Source organism: Camelina sativa, chromosome 13, assembly GCF_000633955.1.
Source record: "Camelina sativa cultivar DH55 chromosome 13, Cs, whole genome shotgun sequence".
Taxonomy (NCBI): domain Eukaryota; kingdom Viridiplantae; phylum Streptophyta; class Magnoliopsida; order Brassicales; family Brassicaceae; genus Camelina; species Camelina sativa.
In genome coordinates this window covers 14,979,708-15,002,805 of record NC_025697.1, presented here as the reverse complement: position 1 = coordinate 15,002,805, position 23,098 = coordinate 14,979,708, and the positions used below count along the sequence as shown (strand labels likewise).

The window sequence follows — 23,098 nt, the reverse complement described above, 5'->3', positions numbered from 1 at the left end:
CCAAATGTTGACAAGCGATCCCTGCAGCACGTATCCACTCCATGACCCACAACAACGCTTCTAACTCTGAATGTAGGGGAGATGGGCTCCGTCTTAGACACTTGGTCCTCAACAACAAGGTTCGCTCCTCACCAATACATCACCACCAGCCCAATCTTGAATGCACATTGGTTGCTTTCCAAGAACCATCAATCTGACAACCAGGTGAAGAAACATGGACATCCAAAGACGGAGATGGAGCTGACATGACCGCTGTAAAAGAGAATGCTTCTTCCCATACTAACTTATCACCCAAAGCCTGAGCAATTATATCATTTGCCTCAATCTCTAAAGCTTGAAAAACTTTTTTATTTATGCCTTTCCAAATTACCCATAAAATTTATGGTAATTGAAAAAGTTGATCAGAATCACCCTGTTGAGAGGCGACACCCCTCTAGAAAACAAAATCCAAATTCGAGTACACCGACTCATATGGAAAACCCTCTAATGAGATCAGACTCGGAGATAAATCTCAAACTTCACACAAGCAAGGGCATTCAAAGAAAACATGATTAATAGTCTAAACCGCAAAGTCACACCTTTTACACCAAATATCACATTGGACAACTTTGTGTATCAATTTATTTTTGTAGATAGCTTTTACTTACTAAAAATAATTATTTTATTTGTTAAATTTAATTTTATTTTAAAAATTCTAAACCCGCACATCGGTGTATATATATATATATATGTATGAAATCAAATCTTTCAATACCACAAAAAAAAGGAAGAGAAAGGTATATTTTTGTGAATTAGTTACGTATGTATTTGGTTTTTATTTGAAGTAGGCAAAACAAAATTCAGAAAACGAAAAAAAAAACTGTCTTCACTTTAATCAATTAAACAATGAAAAAAAAATTACACGTTTTTCATTCTGTACAATATTAGACATAAATGATAAAAAATGCTGTCTGATTTACATGTTATGCTTTTGTATGTTTTTTCATATACAATTTTCCTGTAGAAATAATATATTATTTTTAGAGGTTAAAGAAAAAAATTATTATTTCATCAAGAAAAGGCAATATATATATATATATATATACACATATATTTATTGTTTTGTTAACTTATGTATATAAATATTCGAATCATTTTATATTAAATGTCATTCGAGATAATTTCACACATATTAAAAAAAACAATGTAATTTTTTGTTTTATCCTTCATTAATACATAATTTCATTTGTTTTAAGTAATTAATGAGCTAAAATAAAAAATAAAGCTGAAATTTAATTGATAAAATTGCATCGTAAACATAAAACAACAAATGAAATAAAAATTTAATTCTAGAATAAAAAAAACAAGAGGAAGTACGATTTTAAAGCTTTGTATAATCCAAAAATATATTATCATGCTAGTCGGACTCTAAATTGTAATAATTTGTTGTTATCCATGGTAAACTTTGAGACATTTGGTACTCGTATCTTAGTTTTGCTGTTTTTATAGTTTATATCAAATGTCATATAAGAAAACGCATAAATCTTGTTATGTTAGTGGTACATATTGACCATTTTACTCTCTTAATATTTTTCCCAAAACCCAATTGTTATGTAACTTTAATGTTAAATTCACGTATATATGACTGAAGAATTTTTTTTTTTTTTTTAATAAGAAAAACGATTTATATTCACAAACAAACCTACCCAAAATTAATGGGTTGGGCCTTGAAATCTTACAAGGATCCAAAAGATACAAAAAGAGAAAAACGGAAAATCATTGCCGAAGCCGGAGAAGGAGATCGGATCCTGCTGATGACCGGTGACAGAGGCTCGGACACTAACGCCAATGGATGCAATTAGATCGACGGCTTTGCGGCGGGGACCTCAGATTGAAAACTTTGACGGAAGCATCCAAATTCTGTTAAAGATTCTTCTCCGATGACCCGCTACTGATCTTCCGACATGCTAAAGCCACCGATCAGAGGTTCCGCGAAGACAAATCCCGACCTAGAAATCTGCTTACTCAGACCTAACACTCCTCTTCTAGCTTCAGCGACAACCCAACCTCAGGTAAGACTCTTCATATCCGGTCCGGTGGAGGCTAATGGAAGCTGTTGGCTCAATTCAACATCCACAAATCGAATCCCACGAGGGCCCAAGAGATTCCAAGAATCCTTGGCTAACCACCGCAACTACGCAACACACCCTCCTGCCTCCCAGCGACTTCCGCCGTAAACCGCAGCTTCGATTGGGCAGGTGAGCCCCGAAAAAAGCTCCACCTTGACCAAACACGGCTTGATCAGAAGCTTCTCGACCCACCAAAAATGAAGTCACAGCCGCATCGGGAAGGAGACAATACCACACCTCTGTTGCCGGAGAAAAGACTTACCCACCACTGCCTTCCCCTTGCATATCCAAGGCCTTCAGTAAGTACCGCCAACCTTACAAAACAACGACCCATACCCTACAAGGAAGCATCGCCTCAGCTGGAGGAGAGAGGACCAGATCCGGTGTAGAAGACACCATAACACAGATCCACGGCGCTCAAAGAGAAGCCACCAAAGCCTAACGAACCCATCGGAGAAACACCGGAATAAGAAGTCGCCAATTCAGATCTGCCAGATCTAACCTTGGGTTTCTCGTCGTCCTCAAGAAACAGCACCGAGGTATCTCCTGCAGCCACACCCACGATAAAACTCCGCTTCACGCGCCGAAAGCTTCATCGGAAACCACCACCCACAAGAGACCAGACCGAGAACGAGGAACAGCTTCGCCGAGAAGAAAGAGACGAAGAAGGAATGTACAAAGGGAAACTAAAAAGAAAGGGGAAAAGTCCTCTCCGGTGTCGGAAAGGCAACCGAAGAGGCGAACGACGGATCTGAAAAAAAAATTTGTAGAGAGGAGGAAGAAAGTTTTTTAGAGAGAGAATTCATAAATAACTATATTAATTGATCATAATCTTAATAGGAACTTTATTATATAAAACCGTATGTCGGTATGATATTATACATCATATATAGTTCAAATCCAAATCTTAATCAACATAGTTTAGGTCCAAATTTGAACATGTCATCGCATCATTCACATATAGCATATATATATATATGTATGAATGTATCCACACATACACAAGATAAATCGTACTTAAGAAAAAGTTAATAACTTGTTTTCACACTTCACAGTTCACTGTTAACACACACTATTTACTTAGCTGTAATCAATTGTTCTATTATAGAATGCTTCCTTATTAGGAACCTCGAAGCTCCATGATAGAGACGGCACTGTTGCTGTTATATATACATACATATATATATATGAAAAAATTATATTAAAATTGTATTAAAATCATAAAAATTTAATTTGAAAATAAAACAATTATTCTTAATGCACGACCGACGAGAATTTTATCATCCATTGACGAAGTAGATGTATTAATTTATCTGTGGCAAATATCAAGAACTGAATAACATGATTGAGACAAAAGAAAACATTATCCGTATATAACTTTTTTTCTTTCTTTCACTTGCATATATGAAAACTTTCGATTGCTTAAATATTATGGAAGTATATACTTGCATACAAACTCAGACCTGAGGGTCGATTTCAAAGACTACAAAGTTAAGGTAAAGTAAAGAGTTAGAAACAATGATCCGTTTTCCAAATCTCAAAAAGTTGAAATCTTGAAGAAACTACTCTAACCTATTTCATAACAACTTAAACAAACGCTGTAATTTTTCCTTAGAAGAACACATTCACATCCGGAGAATTCTAAAGTTTCTTTGTTTTTCCCTGAAAATTATTTTCTCCTCTTAAAATGGTAAATTGAGTCCTCAATCATTTTTCGATTATATTCAAACCTAACTGAAAGAAATTACAAGCCGAAAAAAGTCATTATGATTTGTCCATCAAAGAATACCTAATTCACCATCCTAGAAAGTGTTTGTTTTCCTTGAATTTTTTTTTCGTCACTAAAATCTTTATGATTTCTCTCCATCAAAGAGGATCTAAGAAAATAAACTTATCTATATATATATTGTCTATATGACTATGTTTATATCACCGATGATTATCTTCAAGCTTAAAAAACATCATATCGAAGACATATTAGTAAGGTTAAGTGCTCTCTACCGACTAAATCGCCAAAGCTACATTCACCAACAGTCCATTAACAAACGTTTGTGTCTCAACGCCAAACATATATCACTTCTGGATGAATATTTTTTTTTTGTAATGATACAGTACTAATATTAATAAAAGATAATTCTCAAAACTTACCACATTTTCAATTTTTGTAGCCAAAAATATCACCAAAAGTTATTAATAAATAATATTTTATTATATTTCAAATATAAGAATTACCGTATAATTTTCTATTTGGACACACACTCACACAAAGAGAAACAATGTTACCATGCATCAACTAATTTTTTTTTCATGAATTTTGTTCTTTTTTTTTTTAATTTCCCCCACTAGAGCAATGACTAGAGTTATAGAGTAATTGTTAATTGACCAATAATTACTCCTTTGCTTGTTTTTCTTTTTTCTTGACATCAATTGACCAATCAATAACAAACAATATTATATTATATATTTTCGGCGTTATGCTTTTTTTTTTTACAACAATAAAATCAGCTTAAAAGAGCCAATTTGGAGGAAAAGAGTTCACAAACAAAACATGCTACGGTGACAGCTTAGCGTGCCAGAGAATCTGCTTTGACATTTGCATTACGTAGAACCAAAGATAGAGAGAAGGAAGAGAACTCCGTTTGATCTATCTTGATGTCGTCGAGGTAGGGTGTGAAAGTCGGCCATTCATGAGGAGAAGACACCATCTTCACCAAATCAGAACAGTTCGTATAAAAAACCACGTTCCGGTAATCATGTCCAATCATGCAACGCATCGCCCAAATGAGAGCTTCTACTTCAGCATTGAGTGAAGACAAACTTCGTCGGAAATTGGTAGCTCCCATATCTGACCTTGAATCTTCAGTGGAAGAACAAAACCAACATGCACTTGCAAGAGCATTTGTCGTTTTCCAAGAGCCATCAACAAAACACCGATATCATGTAAAAGAGGTAGGAAGAAAAGGGGTGGACCCCCTTTGTCTAGTAGAGGGGACAAGTGGAGTGTGGGGTTGATCCTCATCCTCCACCTCCACCTGAGCCCTCCCCCTCCGCCAACGGAACTACATCCAGTGGATTTTCCATCACATTCTCAAAAACATGTGCTTTCTGCGCTTTTCAAGTATACCACATAAGTCACGGGAACACGGCTGCCTGAGAGCCCAGATTAGAAGAACCTAAGAAATGGTCTACATTAACATAAATAGACTCTGTCGGGAAAGAGCCAGGACTTACAGGAACCTGAGCTAAAGCCCACGCCTGCCGAGCCAGTGGGCATCGGAAAATCGATCCTCCTTGTAACTCGATCCTCCTTGTAACTCGCTGAGATATCCAAATCCCGGAGAAAACCAGATAGAATCCCATTCTCCAAAGTTAACCACGGGCCACACACAGAAATGCCCCAAATTATTGACCATATCGAGCCCCTATTACTCGAAATCGAGAAAATCGTGGAGCCACATCCAAAATTATACCATCGAAACCCCACAAATCCAGAGCAAATCGCCAGAGGAAACCAGAAGATCCGAAGAACTTCCCAAAACCAGACCCAAATCGCCACCAGATCTTCGCTAGGTCAACCCTAAAACGCCGTCACCTTCAGCATCGCCCGTCGCCTTAGGAGTCTTCTTGATAAATCTTTAGATTTTTTTATTTGAATGTTTGATATTTTCGGCGTTATGCTATACAATTAATAACATTATATAATAAAAAATAGTGTCAGGATATATTTATATAAAGAAATAACAAAGTAGATTTACGTCTCTCGTCCTCCCAGTAACTCTGTCGTTTTCATCAGTCAGAGAGAGAGAGAAAGAGAAAGAGAAAGATCTCATCGCGAAGCAGCTTCTTCCTATGCCTATTCCCTCTCCACCGTCACTTCCACCTCCGTAACGGCGCCGTTTTGTAGTTTCTCCCCTCGGAAAATGCCATAACTACATTCCCTCAATTCGAATCTCTCACCGACGCTTTTCTAGGTTCGAACTCAAGAACTCATCTTTTTTTTGTGTGTGTTTTTTTTTATGTGTTCTGTAATGTGTAAATCGACTTAAAACAATTAATAGGGTTCTGTAAATTATTGCTATAAAGATTTGAGCTTTAAACAATTCAAAAAAAAGAAGAAGAAGAAAAAAAACAAAGTCAAGATTTTTAATTTTGGTTTTTTGTTTAATTGGGCATGAGTTCTCTCTCAGTTTCGAGCTCTCAAGAACTCATCTTTTTGTGTTTTTGTGTGTTCTGTAATGTGTAATAGACTTTAGGGTTTTCTCATTTCGCTAAATTTTCCAATAATTGCTGTCAAGATTTGAGCTTTTAACAAGACAGAAAAAACAAAGACAAGATTTTTATTTTAGTTGGGGCATGTGTTAATAGAAAAGAGTGAGATGTGGATACATTTCTTTTCTTAGCTTTACCCTCTAAAAAATTTCATTTTCGTGACAAATTGACTTTATTTAGTCTGGTGGGTCGGCAGGCGATTTTCAATCAAAATTTTTTTTTTTTAAAAAAAAAAACGTTGAAGATTCGTGTAGATTTGTTCACTTTATTAGCTTACTAAATGTTTCACTTTTTTAGCTACTTTTTTTTTCAACAAATCTTTATATGTCCGGAAAGGTACCGTGAGTGTTTGCTTACAACAACCATGATTTGATTAATTTTGTGGCCATTGCTGTGTTTCTGTTTCATTTGAGCTTCAGATTCTCATAGAGGAAGAAGATATTATATTCTTAAGAAGGTTGTTTACAATGGAGCATTACGAGGTTCTTGAGCAAATTGGGAAAGGGTCTTTTGGGTCAGCTCTTCTTGTGAGGCATAAGCATGAGAAGAAACTGTAAGAAGTTGTGATTTACTTGTATTGAAACTGGAAAGAATGTTTTTCTTTTTGTAGTTCTTCAAATGTGATGTTTTTAATTGATTCTTTGTTATGTTCTGTTTTCTGTGTTTTTGCTTTGTGAAGTTATGTTTTAAAGAAAATTCGGTTAGCTCGGCAGACTGGTAGAACTAGAAGATCTGCTCATCAAGAGGTTAATTCTAAGCTCTTCCCTTACACAATGTCTTACAGATAAATATGATGCAATGTGGAACTTGAAACGAATAAAACATGATGACTCTTAATTGTGCAAGCAAGTTTTCTAGTGTTGAAGTTATAATTTAAAGGATCTAGGTGTAAATGATATCCCATGATGACTCTTAATTGTATGAGATTCGTACTCTTTTTCCAGAGTCATTATGCATAATATTTCTATGCGGTATCAGGTTGATATACAGTAAACAGCAGACTGTTAATTGAGCTGATCAAACTTAATCTAACCACTACAAATAAACGCTTAGTGTGTGCTCGTAGTTGAATGCGACTGTGCTATCGGCATAACTATTGTTTTGTGAACTAACAGTTTTCCTTGTTATCTCCCTGTAGATGGAATTGATCTCAAAGATAAGGAATCCATTTATCGTAGAATACAAAGATTCTTGGGTTGAAAAGGTACCTTCTTTAAGCCTCTATTTTACAGCAAGCACTAAAGATTTATTTTCATACATATATAAAAGTATTTAGTTGGCTCTCTGGTGTGTGTTTTCAGGGATGTTATGTGTGCATTGTTATTGGCTATTGCAAAGGCGGTGACATGTAAAGTCATTGTTTGCTTCTTAGAATTTGTTTTCCCATTCTTGAGTCTGAAGGGGTTTCTTATACATTGTTTCCTCTGGCATTACAGGGCCGAAGCAATAAAGAAAGCCAACGGTGTAGAATTCTCTGAAGAGGTGTTGTTGTTTTACACACATCTGATTTGAAGTCTGTGTTCCGAGTGATTACAAGTACAAAGTTCTGAATCTCTTTTCTTGCTTTGTTATCAGAAACTCTGCAAATGGCTGGTACAACTTTTAATGGCTCTTGAATACTTGCACGCCAGTCACATTCTCCATCGCGATGTCAAGGTTGGTTATGATATCTGTGACTCTAAGCATAGCACAACTGTTTGATGATATATCTTTACTAATTCAAAATCGACTTGTTTGATCCAGTGTTCAAACATATTCTTGACAAAGGATCAAGATATACGCCTAGGTAAGATGATTAGCAAATATGTCAAATTTCTTTTTATTTATTTTATTTTCAGTCTTAAGTGACAAAAATTGAGTTCAATAACTTCTGCAGGTGATTTTGGACTTGCCAAGATCTTGACATCGGACGACCTTGCTTCTTCAGTAAGTATAGACTTTGGACTTTTCAAGTGATTTGTTTCTTGTCTCAGGCTCTATAATGACTTGTATTAAATCAGGTGGTCGGAACGCCAAGCTACATGTGCCCTGAGCTTCTTGCTGATATTCCCTATGGGTCAAAGTCTGATATTTGGTCCCTGGGTAAGTTTCTCTTCCATGGCTAAGACACTAACTTTTGCTATAGATAACAAAAAAATTCATCTGAGCCTATTCTTCTCTTTAACGATTGTGTTCAGGATGTTGTATATATGAGATGACAGCTCTAAAACCAGCATTCAAAGCCTTTGTAAATTCTTCTTCATTCAAACCTTCCAAGTTCATGTTCCTTTGTCTTATCTTCATGATATTCAGATTTTGATTACAATTTTCCTGCATTTTAGGACATGCAAGGGCTGATCAACAGGATAAACAGATCAATCGTCGCTCCACTTCCTGCGCAATATTCGACTGCCTTGTAAGTAGAGATTCTTCTTTGTAATGTGCACTTATTAGAGTTTATTGAATTGTGCAACAACGTCCATATGATTTGTGTTCCTGCTTTCTTCAGTCGAAGTCTGGTTAAAAGCATGCTGAGGAAGAATCCAGAACTCAGACCAACCGTATGCACCTTTTTTTGGGATTTGTGATCAATTTCACTTGAACTGTACAAACCTGATGAGTAACACTTCTCTTCTTCTGTGTAGGCTTCTGATCTTCTCAGACAGCCACTGCTTCAGCCCTATGTTCAAAAGGTTCTACTCAAGCTGAGCTTCCGGGAACACGATACATTGCCATCTGAATCCGCAAGGAGAAGCAGCTATCCTGAGCAGAGACGGCGTAATGCTGGCAAAAGCGTGAGCTTTGGTCCAAGCAGGTTCGGGGTTGACCAAGAAGATTCTGTTTCTTCTGTTAAACCCATGCACACGTATTTACACCGGAACAGGCCAGGGGGTTTGTCTGCCAATGACACTGGTAGAGTGGTTGTTCGTAGACCCGCTGTCTCGTCAGGGGTTTCTAACAGTTCCAAATATGTGCCAGTGAGATCAAACCAGCCTAAGAGTGGTGGTCTTGTAAGTGAACCGTCCAAATGCTCCTTATCTTACTAATTGCTGATTTAGTCTGTTTATATGTTTTGGTTTGATGTGTCAGAAACCAGCGGCAGCAGCTACTCGTAGGGTCTCCTTGCCTATCTCACATAAACCTTCAAAAGGAACAAACGATTCTCTGTGCACCCCGAGTATTGGTATACTCCATCAACTAAAATCTCCAGATGTGTCCGTAAACTCGCCAAGAATCGACAGGATTAAGTTCCCGCTAGCTTCATATGAAGAAATGCCTTTCATTCCCGTTGTGCGTAAGAAGAAAGGATCGTCCAGAGGATCATACAGCCCGCCTCCAGAGCCACCACTGGACTGCTCAGTAACAAAAGACAAATTCACACTTGAACCAGAACGAGAAACCAAAAGCGAATTGTCTGATCAGAATGCAACTGCTGGAGCATCAAGCAGAGCTTCCTCAGGTGCATCAAGGAGACAAAGATTCGACCCTAGCTCATATCGGCAACGAGCTGAGGCACTTGAAGGACTGCTTGAATTCAGTGCAAGATTGCTTATAGACGAGAGGTATGATGAGTTGAACGTGTTACTCAAACCGTTTGGTCCAGGAAAAGTATCTCCCAGAGAAACAGCAATATGGTTGTCGAAGAGCTTCAAAGAAACTAGTCCTAGTAACCTGGAGGAAGATTAAGAAACAGGGTTTAAGTCCTTTTAAAAAGTTTTTTAGAGCATGATTCCACGATTCGGTAGAAAATTGTTTGACACTTAGGATGTGTTCTATGAAGCTAACCCCTGTATCTGATACAATGATACCAAAATATGCAGCTTTCTATTCTCTATGTAATCCTTATTCCAGTCAGAAAAGAAAAAACATTTATGAACCAACAACATTGTTCAAATAGTTTAAGTACTCACCAAGTTGATGATGCAGCTCTCGCCATTGTTGCATAACAGAAGATGGTCAATCATATTCAAGTTTCCTTGCAACTTATTTAAGTTGGCCAACATCTCTATAAATAGCTCTTTTTTTTTTTTGATCATTTTGTTCAGAGAATGAAGAAACAAAATCTCTCAACAGCATTATGTCGAAGACCATAGCTGCAACTGCAAGCAGCAAACCACAAAGAACAAAAAAATCGGTTTGGTTTACATGGTTTTTTTACTTTTTACAATTGATTTCTGTTCGAATTACATTGGAATTTTATTATAAAAAAAAAAGTCACATGAGATAGGGTTTTAGAAAGAAGCGAGTTTGTTTCAAAAAATTGATTCTGTGAGTTATATTGCACAGAAGGTTTTGCACTAGCGTGCGCAAAGCTTTATCACGTGCTGTGCTGCTGCTATTAGGGAAGCCAATGCTGTAAAAGGCAAGCCCACTTTGATTAAGGTATCATGGTTAGCCATTGACTCATTAAGCAAAATGTTTGATTGATCACAATGCCTTTGGTGTTAACTGTTTGGTGGCATGGTTAAGGTCATATGTTATCTTTTAGATATAAAAACTCCCAAACAAATCCAGAGACTGCGTGATACCTGTATACAGTCTGTTATCAACCAGGGTGTAAAGAGAGCTTCAAACCATGTACTGATCGATTCCAAGCTTCCAATTTTGATTAATTTTTTTTTGTCGGCCATTAGAAAATATAATCTATCATCATACCAAACTGAATTGTAAACAAAACCAAGAAAAATCCATTTTAATTTAGATGAATAAACATTCTTTATTTAAATTGATTAAAAGTTTTAATATCCATTGAAACCAAGCTTGCATGGTGTCCTAGTAGATTTGTGAGAACAATTGTTTACCGGTCAAGCTAACTAGGTCCAGTTTTCAAAACTAAAAACTCTTTTTTATTATCATTTGACTTGAGCCGGTCATTAGGATCAATCCAAATTGGTACAATTACAAACCGAACCGGTCCGATGTTTTCTTAGTCTTTCCATTAACAGATCCACAGTACAAACCATACATCACAAGAGAAAGACTGAAAGAGAGATGGTGACGAAAACAGAGGAGAGGGAATTGAACCAGCTCGAGATTCAGGTCGAAAATGGCGGAGGCGGAGCTTGGGAGTATCTTTGCCTCGTTCGTAAGCTCAAACTTCGCCGGTCGGAGGAAGTGTTAAAACACGGTTCCTCGATTTTGAATGATCCCCGGAAACGATCTGCTCTTGGTCCAGATGGTTAGTTCGAATTTCAAATCCCCTGATTCATATTTCATTTGACTATGATTGTGTATTTCGTTTGATCATTGATTGGCTTTGTTAGTCTCTAGATTGATTTTGTGTTTTTTTTTTTTGTCCTGACCACTGAAATTGAAACATGTGTTCTTTTAGGCAGCGTTGTAAGTAATCAATGTTTCTGACGTACTCTACTCTTTTGTAAGTGAAGCTTAGTGTTCAAATGTTTCAGAATTACTTATCTTTTGATTGATTCTATAAGTAACTCAAAATTGATCATTTCTGCACTAAAGTTTGTATTAGTCCTTTGGGCCAATTTTAGTGATTATCATGGTTTGCGATATAATTCTGGTGTTTTTAATGATCCTTACTGTCTTGTTTTCTCTATGGAAAGGGTCTTGATTTTTCAAGCACACTACCAGATGAATATATTAAAATCCTAAGATCTCGGTTACTTTAGCTATAACCAAAACTGGATTAAGGAATGTTGTTGTTGTTGTATGTTTTTTATGCATGTAACTAAATGGATCTCTTACTCTTTTTTTTTCTTTTTTTTTTTTGGGATACAGAATGGACTCTATATGAGCAGGTGGCAATTGCAGCTATGGATTGTCAATGTCTTGATGTTGCACAGGTGTGTATAGTATAGTGGATCATCTTATGTCAAGATCAAATGCTGAAGCTGTAGCATTTATACGTTATATATTTCTATGGATGCATTGGGGAGTGATAGGAGTTAAAATGTGGTATAATTTGTTCCCAAAAGAATGAAGGATTGAGAAGCAAACCCTTCATTTTTCCCCAAGTTATCTCATCAGTTTCGTTCCTTTGATTGATTTTTTTTTTATCTCACACTTCTCTCAGATTTTGAGAAATCGATGTTGATATCTAAAAATGAGTCCACCTTTGGATTTTTTTTTTTTTTTTTGCAGAAATGCATTAAGGTTTTGCAGAAAAAATTTCCAGGGAGCAAAAGGGTTGGTAAGTAAATTTACCAGCAAGGCAGCAATGATAAATTGAAGAATATCGTCGGCTTGTGCTCGTCTCTGCCTTATTTGCTTTCTAGAACATTCGATTCATGTATTAGATAACTAGTTCTCTGAAACAAAGAATGCAAACATTGTCTGGATTAAGCAGAATTGATCAAATCTGAAGTTTTCTAATTAAGTCAGTTGTGTTAAGTGTTTACCTTCTTGTTTAAGCTAACTAGTTTTCATCTACAATTTGGCCATTGTTGGTTTACTTGTAGCATTTCTAGCTATTTTGAAATGGAGATTCTTTCGAGTGTAGTTTACATTGATCCAAGTCTGAGTCTCATGTTGGAATGATAGGGAGGCTGGAGGCGTTACTGCTAGAATCAAAGGGATTATGGGGAGAAGCTGAGGAAGCATATTCCAGCCTTTTGGAGGATAATCCACTCGACCAAGTAAGTCTTCGTACCTTTTAACAATTCCCAGTTTTCTTCTAAAGTGTATAGTTTTGTAAGTAGAAATCAAATGTCTCATACAGGCCATACACAAACGAAGAGTGGCTATATCCAAGGCATTAGGAAAACCTTCCATAGCCATTGAGCTTCTTAACAAATATCTTGAACTGTGAGTGCTTACTTATTCCCGTTAGCATATAAAAAGGAGCCACCAGATCATGATATCACTTAGTCGTTTCTGTTGTGTGTAGATTTATGGCTGATCACGATGCCTGGAGAGAACTTGCAGAGCTTTATCTGTCCTTGCAAATGTAAATATTTTTTTTCTATCCTCTTTCTTCCCTCCAGGTTATGTCGCAGAAATGAATTAGTATCTATCTAGTAACATCAGTCTGTTTTTAATTCAGAATGTCTTTTGGCGTTGGTTCCCACCCCAATTTATGGTTTGTGTCTCGGTTACAGGTACAAACAAGCAGCTTTCTGCTATGAAGAGCTCATACTATCTCAGCCTAATGTTCCACTGTACCACCTAGCATATGCTGATGTAAGAAGTTTTAACTTCGTCAAACATACCACATTTGATCAAATTTTGAGTCTAGTATCTGTTGTTCACTACATTGTTTCCTTTGTGTTCTATGAAACTCATAATATATAATCAGGTTCTCTACACAATCGGTGGAATAGAAAACCTTATCTCAGCAAGAAAATATTATGCAGCCACCATAGATTTAACAGGCGGCAAAAACACCAGAGCTCTTCTAGGAATCTGCTTGGTAAAGTCTCTTTCTGCTCTTCTATGGTACTTTTTACAGATCTTCTCTATCTGCAACTGATATATAATTGACGAAAGCCGCTTTTCTTCCTTCAGTGTGCATCTGCCATTGCGCAGCTCTCAAAAGGCAGGAACAAAGAGGACAAAGACGCGACGGCAGCCCCAGAGCTTCATTCTCTGGCTGCAGCTGCAGTAGAGAACGAGTACAAGCAAAAAGTTCCGGCCAAACTCCAGCTCATCTCTTCCGTGTTAAGAAGCCTGAAAATTTGATCGCAAGCATAACGATCTTCTGTCCCACAAGACGCAAACACTGTTTTTTCAGTGTTAAAGAATGAGCCATTATAGCACACTTAGTAGATAGCTGAAAAAATCGAACTCAAATTCCAAATAACTTCCTTTTAAAGTTTAAACTGAAGAGAACTTTGTTTACTGTTACATAACAAAACCAAACGATTTATTTGTTATTTGTCTACTATATTCACAAATTGAAACAGAAATGGTTTCTCCAGCTCTTAACCACTCCTTATCATTTACGGTTTTCCATGCTTACGGCTTCCAGCTTCTTCTGTATCCTTTCGAATGCGCTCAACATACATTGGAAGACGGATAATCTCTTCGATCTCCTTGAGTAAAACCTTTTCTGTGATGTCATCCTTAATGCACTTTTTCACACTCCTAGCAGTTCGCATACCGTTTGGTTTAGATTTATCAACTCTAATCCTCAAACCAACCCATACTTTCTTGTGCTTATCCCATGAACACTCTACAATTTTTCTACAATAAGTGGCCAGGTTATTGTCCCAACCATCACCTCTAAATTCAATGAAATCGTCTTTCATAGGCCTCAACTCCCCACGTTCTAGCAAGAAGAGCATCGGACGACCATAATTGTCCATGTCAAAAAGAAAATCAAGTGTTTCCACAAACTTCCATTTCAGTAGACCCTTGTCCTCTCCGAAAACATAAGGATCGTCCCACCCTTGAAATATTACACCGTCTGATTTATGTGGAAGCAATGGAATCAACTCCTGGAAAACCTTCTTCTTCACAGCAGAGAGTACACAAAAAGCCTTGATCCGTACCCCAAAAGGCTCCATCTCGTATCTATCCCAATGATTCGCCATCTTCTTCTCATCGTTACGCGGTTTGATCACCTCTCTATTAAGAATATCCCATCTCTCACTGAAAGGCCGCTTCGCCACTGATTCCCCGTTGAGCGCTACCAAATCATACACGAGGTACCTCCTCGCCTGCCACTCCCTTCCTGATCCATCATTAATTGTATCTACAACCATCTCTCCATCAAGCAGTGTTTCATGATGCACATAACTTGGGTCGTGCCTACGAGGGAATCGCATTTGCACCCTTCTAAATCTGAACTTCCTGTCTACTAGATAACATCCACCACTAGTCAAGAGCATCATGTACCGCGTTCCATCCGCCTTCCATGTCGCGTAATAGTACTTCTGCCTCAATAGTTTCAAGGCCTCCCTGCCTAACGACACAGGGTGCGAGCCAGGGAACTCCTTAAAATCTTCCAATTTCAGCATCTCTTTAAATAATTTCTGGTAGGAAACCTCTTGAATTTCTGGTATGTCATCCCCTAAAATGTCGTCATTAGATAACTCCATCACATTCTCCTCCTGATTGTTTCCTTGCACTGCAGGGTAAGGGTAAGACAGATCATTATCATCGTCTTCTTCAAATCTCTTCCATTCAGGAGTTGCTGGACAAATAACACTCGCAGGCTTAACTTCGTGATAAAAATTGTATAGAGCATCAATGTAATCTGCTTTGTAGATCCCAGGCAGGCGAGCATCGGAAAACGTTTTCAGAGCTTGTGTAACACTCATCATCGGTGTAGACCGCATAAGGTAATGGACAATCATAAACCCTGTACGATTATGCCCGTGCGTACAATGGACAAGAACATATTTCCTTGAGGATTTAGCTTCCTTGAACTGATTAATCACGTTGACGAATCTGTTGACAGACACATTATCCGGCACAGCACCACGACCGCTGCAACTAATCTTAACATACTCGATACCGTACTGTGTTAACTCGGTGTAAGGATCATAGTAACGAGTTGTATTTGTGAGATCAATCACCAGACCAATCTTCTTCGTTTCACTAGTTAACCACTGCTTCAAAGTGTATATTTTGTCCCGAGGAACACAGCCGTTGTATGAATCACTGAGAGGAACTTTTGAAGGAATGATGAAGCCTATTTCTTGACCAAAACGTGGACAGTCTAACCAACCTTGAGGGATGCTACTTACGTTCTGGTCACGGAAGCTTGTCTGTCTCAATCTTTTCCTTTCTTCTTCTTCACAGTATTGGATTCGGTCTTCGAGATGTCTCTTAGAGGATCTCCATGATTTTTTCTTCTGAATACATCGTAGTGATCATTATCTAACTAAAGGTAATAAGAACGAACAACACCGAGTCTTCTGTTTTGTCTGAAAGCAAGAAAAACCCTAGACGTGTGGAGCCATCGGTGTCTCAAAGACTCAAACGAACACGTTTCCCGAACCACTCTTAACACCACGAATAAGGCAACGAATCACGATGAAGGGATTCGAAGAAAGAAAAAAATCAAACGAGAAGATTCGTCAAGGAGATTGAAACTGCGATCTGAGAGTTCAAAACCCTAAATCGTCGACGAGAAGATATATGGGAAACGAAATTAAGAGGCGACGAAGTCGTATTTATAAAAGAAAATTTCACAGAACACTCCAAAAAAAAAATTTCATTCACAGATTGGCAAAGTCAATATGACTTTCCATATAATAGCCACCAAGAATAAAAGTTACACAAATACCCTTACAACTAAACAAATAGTTTGGTTACCCAGCAAATATCCTTACAACTAAACAATTAGTTTGGTTACCCAGTTTGGTTACAAATACATTACATATTTTGATTAATATAAAAATATATATATATATATAACTAAATATTATATATGGGTGTAAGATACGAAGACAAAAAGAGAGAGAGGAACTTAAATCGTTAACTTCATCTTCTTCATCAGAAAAAATAAAAATTTGGTGAAATTTTTGTTAATTTTGTTTTTTAATTCTCTAATAGGAAGGCTAAATAACTATCAGTTGGTTCATAATCGAGTATCAACATAGCAAATTATTCCGGCAAAACGAAACACGGTTAGAATTTCATGCGAGTAAAGTTGAAAGATTTTGGTGTCTAGAAAATTTCGGTGAAAAGAATAAGAAGAAGAATTTTTGATTTGGGTGTATAAATATCTGGCGAGAAGAAGAACAGCCAGCGGAGCCTTCCTGGATCAGTATTAAGGAACAGCAAGCGGAGGCACGCCACTCCGACGTCTCGTCGCTGCCGTTGCTGGTCGAATCTCCGCCCGGTATTTTTTGTTATCTTCATCTGTTCAGTTCTGGCGGTTCAGTTTTCTACCTAGAAAAAGAGAATGATGATCGAATGTTCGGTTTAAATGGATAGATAAAGAAGATGATGAAGATCAAAAGGACTTAAGAGAAGTTTCACTTACAGCGGTTTCATGGTGGTCGGCGTCTAGAGTTTGATAGTTAGACTTAAAAAAAACTAAGAAATCTAGAAAAAAACAAAATAAAACACTGAATCAAGTGTCGAAGAGGGCTGAACCCGTTCAATGTGGTTTTTAAAACACATTTGTTACCACCCGCCCACAGTAATATATTTGTAAGTAAATGTAAACAAAATACAATATATCTATTTAATTAAACTTAACACCGTTAAATGATTCTGTAACGCCTGTTAACGGATGTTAAATCGTGGATGTGAATTTATCAATAATACAAAGATAAAGTATTTTTAGTCTAACAATTAAATAAGGTATTTTTATTCTAATAAAAAATATGAGCTATTAAACTTCCAAATAAAAAAAATGATGTTATCAGTTGTTACTTACGTACATAATCACTCATATACGTATCTTTGTTTTCCATTGTTGACTTACACTTACAAAACCCCTAGACAATATTTTAAATTTGAACCTTAAATTGTTTATGTACATGTTCATATTTACTTTAATTTACACAAAACCTAAACATTAACCCTAGACTATACACGAGTACTTGAATTAAAAGTACACAACCACTAAAAATTAAACCCTAAACCGTATACGATCATATTGGGCTTAAAAACGTACATGTTCTTTCTAATTCTTGTTTCTTAAAGCTGTAATTTACTGTCTATTATATCTAGGATATATAATAATTTGATTAAAATTATGTATAATACATTGTATTATTTTAATTTTTCACATTTAACTAGCTAATCTAAACCTAGCCAGCTTTAGGTAATTCACCACATACTAGCTAATCAAACTCTACTCCCAACATTAAGGGCAATAGTTAATGACATTGACTTCTAATTTGTATTGCTCGAAAAGTTCATAAACTGGCCTCCCTTGTTACAAGTCAAGTCCACTTTTAGACCATATTTCAAATTTATTCTTTGGAGGGAGCACGTTGTGGCGATGTACCTAGAAGGCATAAGGCTATCGAGCAACTTCCTCATATTGCACAAGGTATATGAATGCTTAAATCTGGCTCTCCTAATGATCCATTTGTCCACTTAGCCTATTTTTTTTCCATTAAATGTTAAAATTATAAATCACAAGATTAGTGGATTCCTCGATCTTAAACCATATTTAGAGAAGTAGTCTTGATCTTGGAGAGTCTTGAGAGCAAAGAGAAACAACACGTTGTTGAACCATTTTCTCAAAACAAAACCATACTTTGCCTATGTTTTATTTTAACTTTTCCGGAAACTTTATTTTACAGGAAAAACCTCCTTGATGACTCTCCAATGCTTACCCCAAACCATTCACTTTACCTATACCATACTTTTTGTCACCGTGTACGTAAAAGATTCATCTTCAGATACTTCCTCATGTACAAAGTTAGTAGTGTATGTACATGATGTAGTGATAAACGTATAGATTATATTGATAGACGTACATGAATTCTATCAATAGAAAGATTATTTGGTTTATAAACCTATTATTTTGAATGTTTTGATGATATATTTGTAAATTGCCGGCAACAAATAATGTTTTATATTCATAAGAATTATTTAAATTGTGTATGTACACATATAAACACACTTTATTACCATGTACATACATATACCTATATGGAATTTTTTTCAATAAGATAGTGAGATTCAAAGTTAAAAAAAAAATATAAAATAATAATTCAACATTAAAAATTAGTATAGTAAAATGGATCTTAAAAGATAGAAAAAAAGAATTGCAGTTCAAAATTAAAAAAACTTTAAAAAAAATCATGAAAGTGAAAAGAGAAAAAATGTCAAAACAAAAAAGAGAGAGAAAAAAATTCATATGATTTTTTTTTTATGCAACAGAAAAGTAACTAGAATGGTAAACAAAATAGTTACATTTAGTTTGATTCAAGGATCTTTTTGTCCAAAAATTGGTTGATGGTTAAACCATGAAAAGTGTAACTCACTTTGACCTAAAGTGGTTAAAAAACACACTTCATGGCTATCCTATATAATTTACCCTATTTATAATGGTAACACATTAAATTTTTTTATTATATTCATGAAAACGGCAACCACTCGCAGAAAATTTCAATTAAACAGCATGCAGTTTGGAAATTTCACATATACAATATAAACTGAGTTGATCTGTATACTGATTTTTTTTTAACTTGACAATTCAGATCTTATATGCTTTTTTAGTAATCTATATATACATTTTTGGAGACATTTATAAAATAAATCATAAAGTTGGCACTTATTTATAGGCATGCCATTAGCATTAAATAATTAATTTAATAAACACAATTAACTCTATTTATATTTGTTTTTTTTATAGAAACTAAATACTTTAAAAGGTAACAAACATAATTGTAAATGTATACAGATTTTATTTCTTATTTTATAAGGAGGTGAGTGAAGAGGTATTGTTCTTTAAAAATTTGAAAAAGTGATTTGATAAAAAGTGACTTTTAGCCTCACATACTATATTTTACTTTCACGGGTATCGTATGATGAGTTTTTACGGATTAAAAATCTTTGAATATGTTGTGTGACCCGCCTAGCATGGCGAGTTTGGACTATATAACCAATACTAAAATTATTAGTTTATTTCATATACTATAGATTTATAGTCATAGTTTGGAAAATTAACTTAACATACCATATAAGCATATACCTCTGTTTAATTATAGAAAACAAAATTAAGTGTTTTTATTTTTTATATTCTATCTAATAACAAATTTAATGTAATTAGGTTATAAACTGTATAAAACGTATGAATAAGAAAAAACATTCTAAACAAAATTATAAATTAATTAGATAAAATTTAATTAATTGGGAATTTGAATACAAAATAAAGTAAAAATTATTATTTAAAAATATATTAATTACAATTTAGTCCCGCGGTGTACCGCGGGTGAAAACCTAGTATGCTACAAAACGCAATCGTATTTTCTCAGGGTTCAGGTTGATTAAAATTGGTATGAAATCTTTGTAAGAAGTTAAGAACACAATGTATATTATAAAAAAAGAGAGTATTGGAAGATATATATATACATAAGAGAGACCCGAATATACTAGACTTGTGGACCAAGTTATACAACTTCCTAAACTACAATAGAGTATATTACCCATATAACATAAATATGTAAATATATCTTCCAATACTCCCCCTCAAGTTGGAGCATGAAGATCACAGATGCCCAACTTGGATGTTAATCTTTCAAACGGAACACGTCCTAAAGCCTTGGTAAAAATATCAGCAATTTGATCTTCAGTACCAACATGAACCATTGTGAGCGTACCATCTTGAACAGCATCCCGAACCGCATGACAATCAAACTCTATATGTTTACTGCGCTCATGAAACACCGGGTTAGAAGCAATATGGATAGCAGCCTGACTGTCACAAAACAAACGAACTGGCTGAGACTGAGGACAGCCCAAATCGATAAACAATTTCTGAACCATAAAACTTCTGTTAATGCATTCCTCATAGATCGATACTCAGCTTCTGCAGAGGAGTGAGACACCTTATCTTGCTTCTTTGTCTTTCAAGAAATAGGAGAACCCCCTAAAAACATGAAAAAACCACTTAACGAACGACGTGTGAGCGGGCAAGAGTTATGATCAGAATCACAATAAGCCGTAAGAGTTAAATCCGAGTCAGAACTTAAAAGAATCCCTTTTCCCGGAGTACCCTTTAAATATTTCACCACACGAAGGGCAGCTTCCAAATGATCGACGCGCGGAGTTTTCATGAACTGGGAAAGAAGTTGAACAGAGAATGACAGTTCCGGTCGTGTAGTAAGAAGGTAAATGAGACGTCCTACTAAACGTCTATACACCTCTGGATTGGAAATAAAATCACTCTTACTCAGACCCAGTTTCTGATTTTCTTCCATTGGAATTGGTGAAGGCTGACAACCAAGAAGACCAACCTCAGACACAATGTCGAGAACATACTTCCGTTGAGACATATAGATACCTTCAGAACTCCTAGCAATCTCAAGGCCAAGAAAATATTTCGCCTTACCCAAATCTTTCATATGAAAACAACGACTCAAATACTCTTTAAAATGCTTAAGCATATGAGAATGATTGCCGCACACTAATAAATCATCAACATATACAAGCACACGAATCTCAACCCCATTCTTGGAGTAGATAAACAAAGAATAATCTTCATATGACTCAACAAAACCAAACCGTACCAATTCATTAGTAAGCTTAGCAAACCAGCAACGCGGAGCTTGCTTAAGCCCATACAAAGATTTATGAAGGCGACAAACTTTATTTGGAACCGAATGACGAAAACCCACAGGAAGCTTCATATAGAACTCTTCGTCGAGATCCCCATGTAAAAAAGCATTGTGTACATCCATCTGGTGAGGTTCCCAATTTTTAGCAGCTACTAAACAAAGTAAACTACGAATAGTAGTCATTTTCACAACCGGGGCAAATGTCTCATTATGATCTTCACCTTCTACTTGACGATTACCACAAGCAACCAACCGTGCCTTGTAACGTTCTAATGAGCCATCAACATTATATTTAAGCTTGAACACCCACTTATTGTCGATAACAACTTTGCTAGGAGGTAAATCAACAATGCTCCACGTACCACTGTCTTCCATGGCAGTAATATCTGTACCACAAGCATTATTCCAACGAGGATCTTGCATAGCTTGCTTAAACAAAGTTGGTTCAACACTATCGATAACCGATGCTAAAAACGCTCGATGTGCAGGTGAAAAATTTTCATCAGAGATATAATTGGTGAGAGGATATGGAGTATGTGTACCTTGAACCGTAGACGAAGAGGCTGAGATGAAGTCGGGTGAATCGTGATGGGGTCCAGGAAGACAACGCGTTGAATATGTGATATAATCATGTAAACGAACTGACTGAAACTTTTGCCTCCGTCTACGACCTAGCTCATCAGCAACAGAAGGTGTCACAACAGTATTATCAGGAAGAGCAGTGTCTTCTTGAGCAGGAGAATTACGAGAAGGAGATACAGCTCCACAAGAAGCAGAAACTCGATATGGACCGAATATACTAGACTTGTGGACTAAGTTATACAACTTCCTAAACTACAATAGAATATATTACCCATATAACATAAATATTTAAATATATCTTCCAATAAAGAGCTGTTGGATATGATTTTATGACCATTTCCAAGTCATGTGTAAAAAGATATAGAATTTCCTGGTTTGAACTTGAAGTCATCTTTCTTGAGGAATTCTTGGTTTGAACGTGGAGTCTTTCTCTCTTTCTCCAGTATGATCTTTTAACTCTATAAATCGAAACTTTTACATCTAGTGTGACTAAAAAAACAAACCAAAGTAAGGCGAAGAACCGGAATGTGAAAGCTATGAAACATCTGACTTACTTTATTCACATCATGTACATATCACTCCAAATGCATCTATCTTAATACCACTCGACTATAAGTTGATATAAAACTTGCTATCTTGAAGTTGAATGTGATGTTGCCAAATCTTTAATTTAAGAATAAAAGCAACAAAGCACTAAAGAATTAAAAAAAGAAAACATGATTATATTTAATTAAACCCCAGTTAGTAGAGTATACATGAAAACGTATGAGCTCGGAACGGTAAGCACGACATTAGCCCACTCAATGTTACCCCAAACGTCAGCAGTAGGGCCACCGATATCACGTTTCTCAAGCGCAATCACCGCACACCAAATATCTTTTTTTTGAAAACGACCATGATGCACTAACTGGTCCCATAAGATTAAGAGTTTCCCATTATAGTTAGCTACTTCAATCATACCACAGCGAAGATTCTTGTTCAACATATCTAAACCTCTGACAA

General features: G+C 36.1%; 2 protein-coding genes, 1 long non-coding RNA gene and 1 pseudogene across 3 annotated transcripts; 2 read left to right on the top strand and 2 right to left on the bottom strand.

Annotated features, from left to right (window-relative positions):
- Positions 4,542-5,539, bottom strand: LOC104736812. Its single transcript, XR_759630.2, has 2 exons — positions 5,340-5,539; positions 4,542-5,213 (listed from the first exon to the last, which is right to left on the bottom strand). It is a non-coding gene; the product is annotated as an uncharacterized LOC104736812 (long non-coding RNA).
- LOC104736811 (serine/threonine-protein kinase Nek3) lies at positions 5,880-10,251 on the top strand. The gene is made up of 15 exons (XM_010456868.1): positions 5,880-6,079; positions 6,797-6,930; positions 7,057-7,123; positions 7,516-7,581; positions 7,679-7,725; positions 7,814-7,859; positions 7,953-8,033; positions 8,121-8,163; positions 8,254-8,303; positions 8,378-8,459; positions 8,555-8,604; positions 8,699-8,772; positions 8,866-8,917; positions 9,002-9,367; positions 9,447-10,251. Exons 2-15 carry the CDS (start codon positions 6,845-6,847, stop codon positions 10,041-10,043), a joined length of 1,707 nt encoding a protein of 568 aa, XP_010455170.1. The 5' UTR covers positions 5,880-6,079; positions 6,797-6,844; the 3' UTR covers positions 10,044-10,251.
- LOC104736810 (ER membrane protein complex subunit 2-like) lies at positions 11,318-14,238 on the top strand. The gene is made up of 9 exons (XM_010456867.2): positions 11,318-11,535; positions 12,102-12,166; positions 12,465-12,513; positions 12,864-12,958; positions 13,042-13,127; positions 13,210-13,269; positions 13,421-13,502; positions 13,618-13,731; positions 13,827-14,238. Exons 1-9 carry the CDS (start codon positions 11,349-11,351, stop codon positions 13,998-14,000), a joined length of 912 nt encoding a protein of 303 aa, XP_010455169.1. The 5' UTR covers positions 11,318-11,348; the 3' UTR covers positions 14,001-14,238.
- On the bottom strand, positions 14,239-16,142 carry LOC104738260 (annotated as a pseudogene).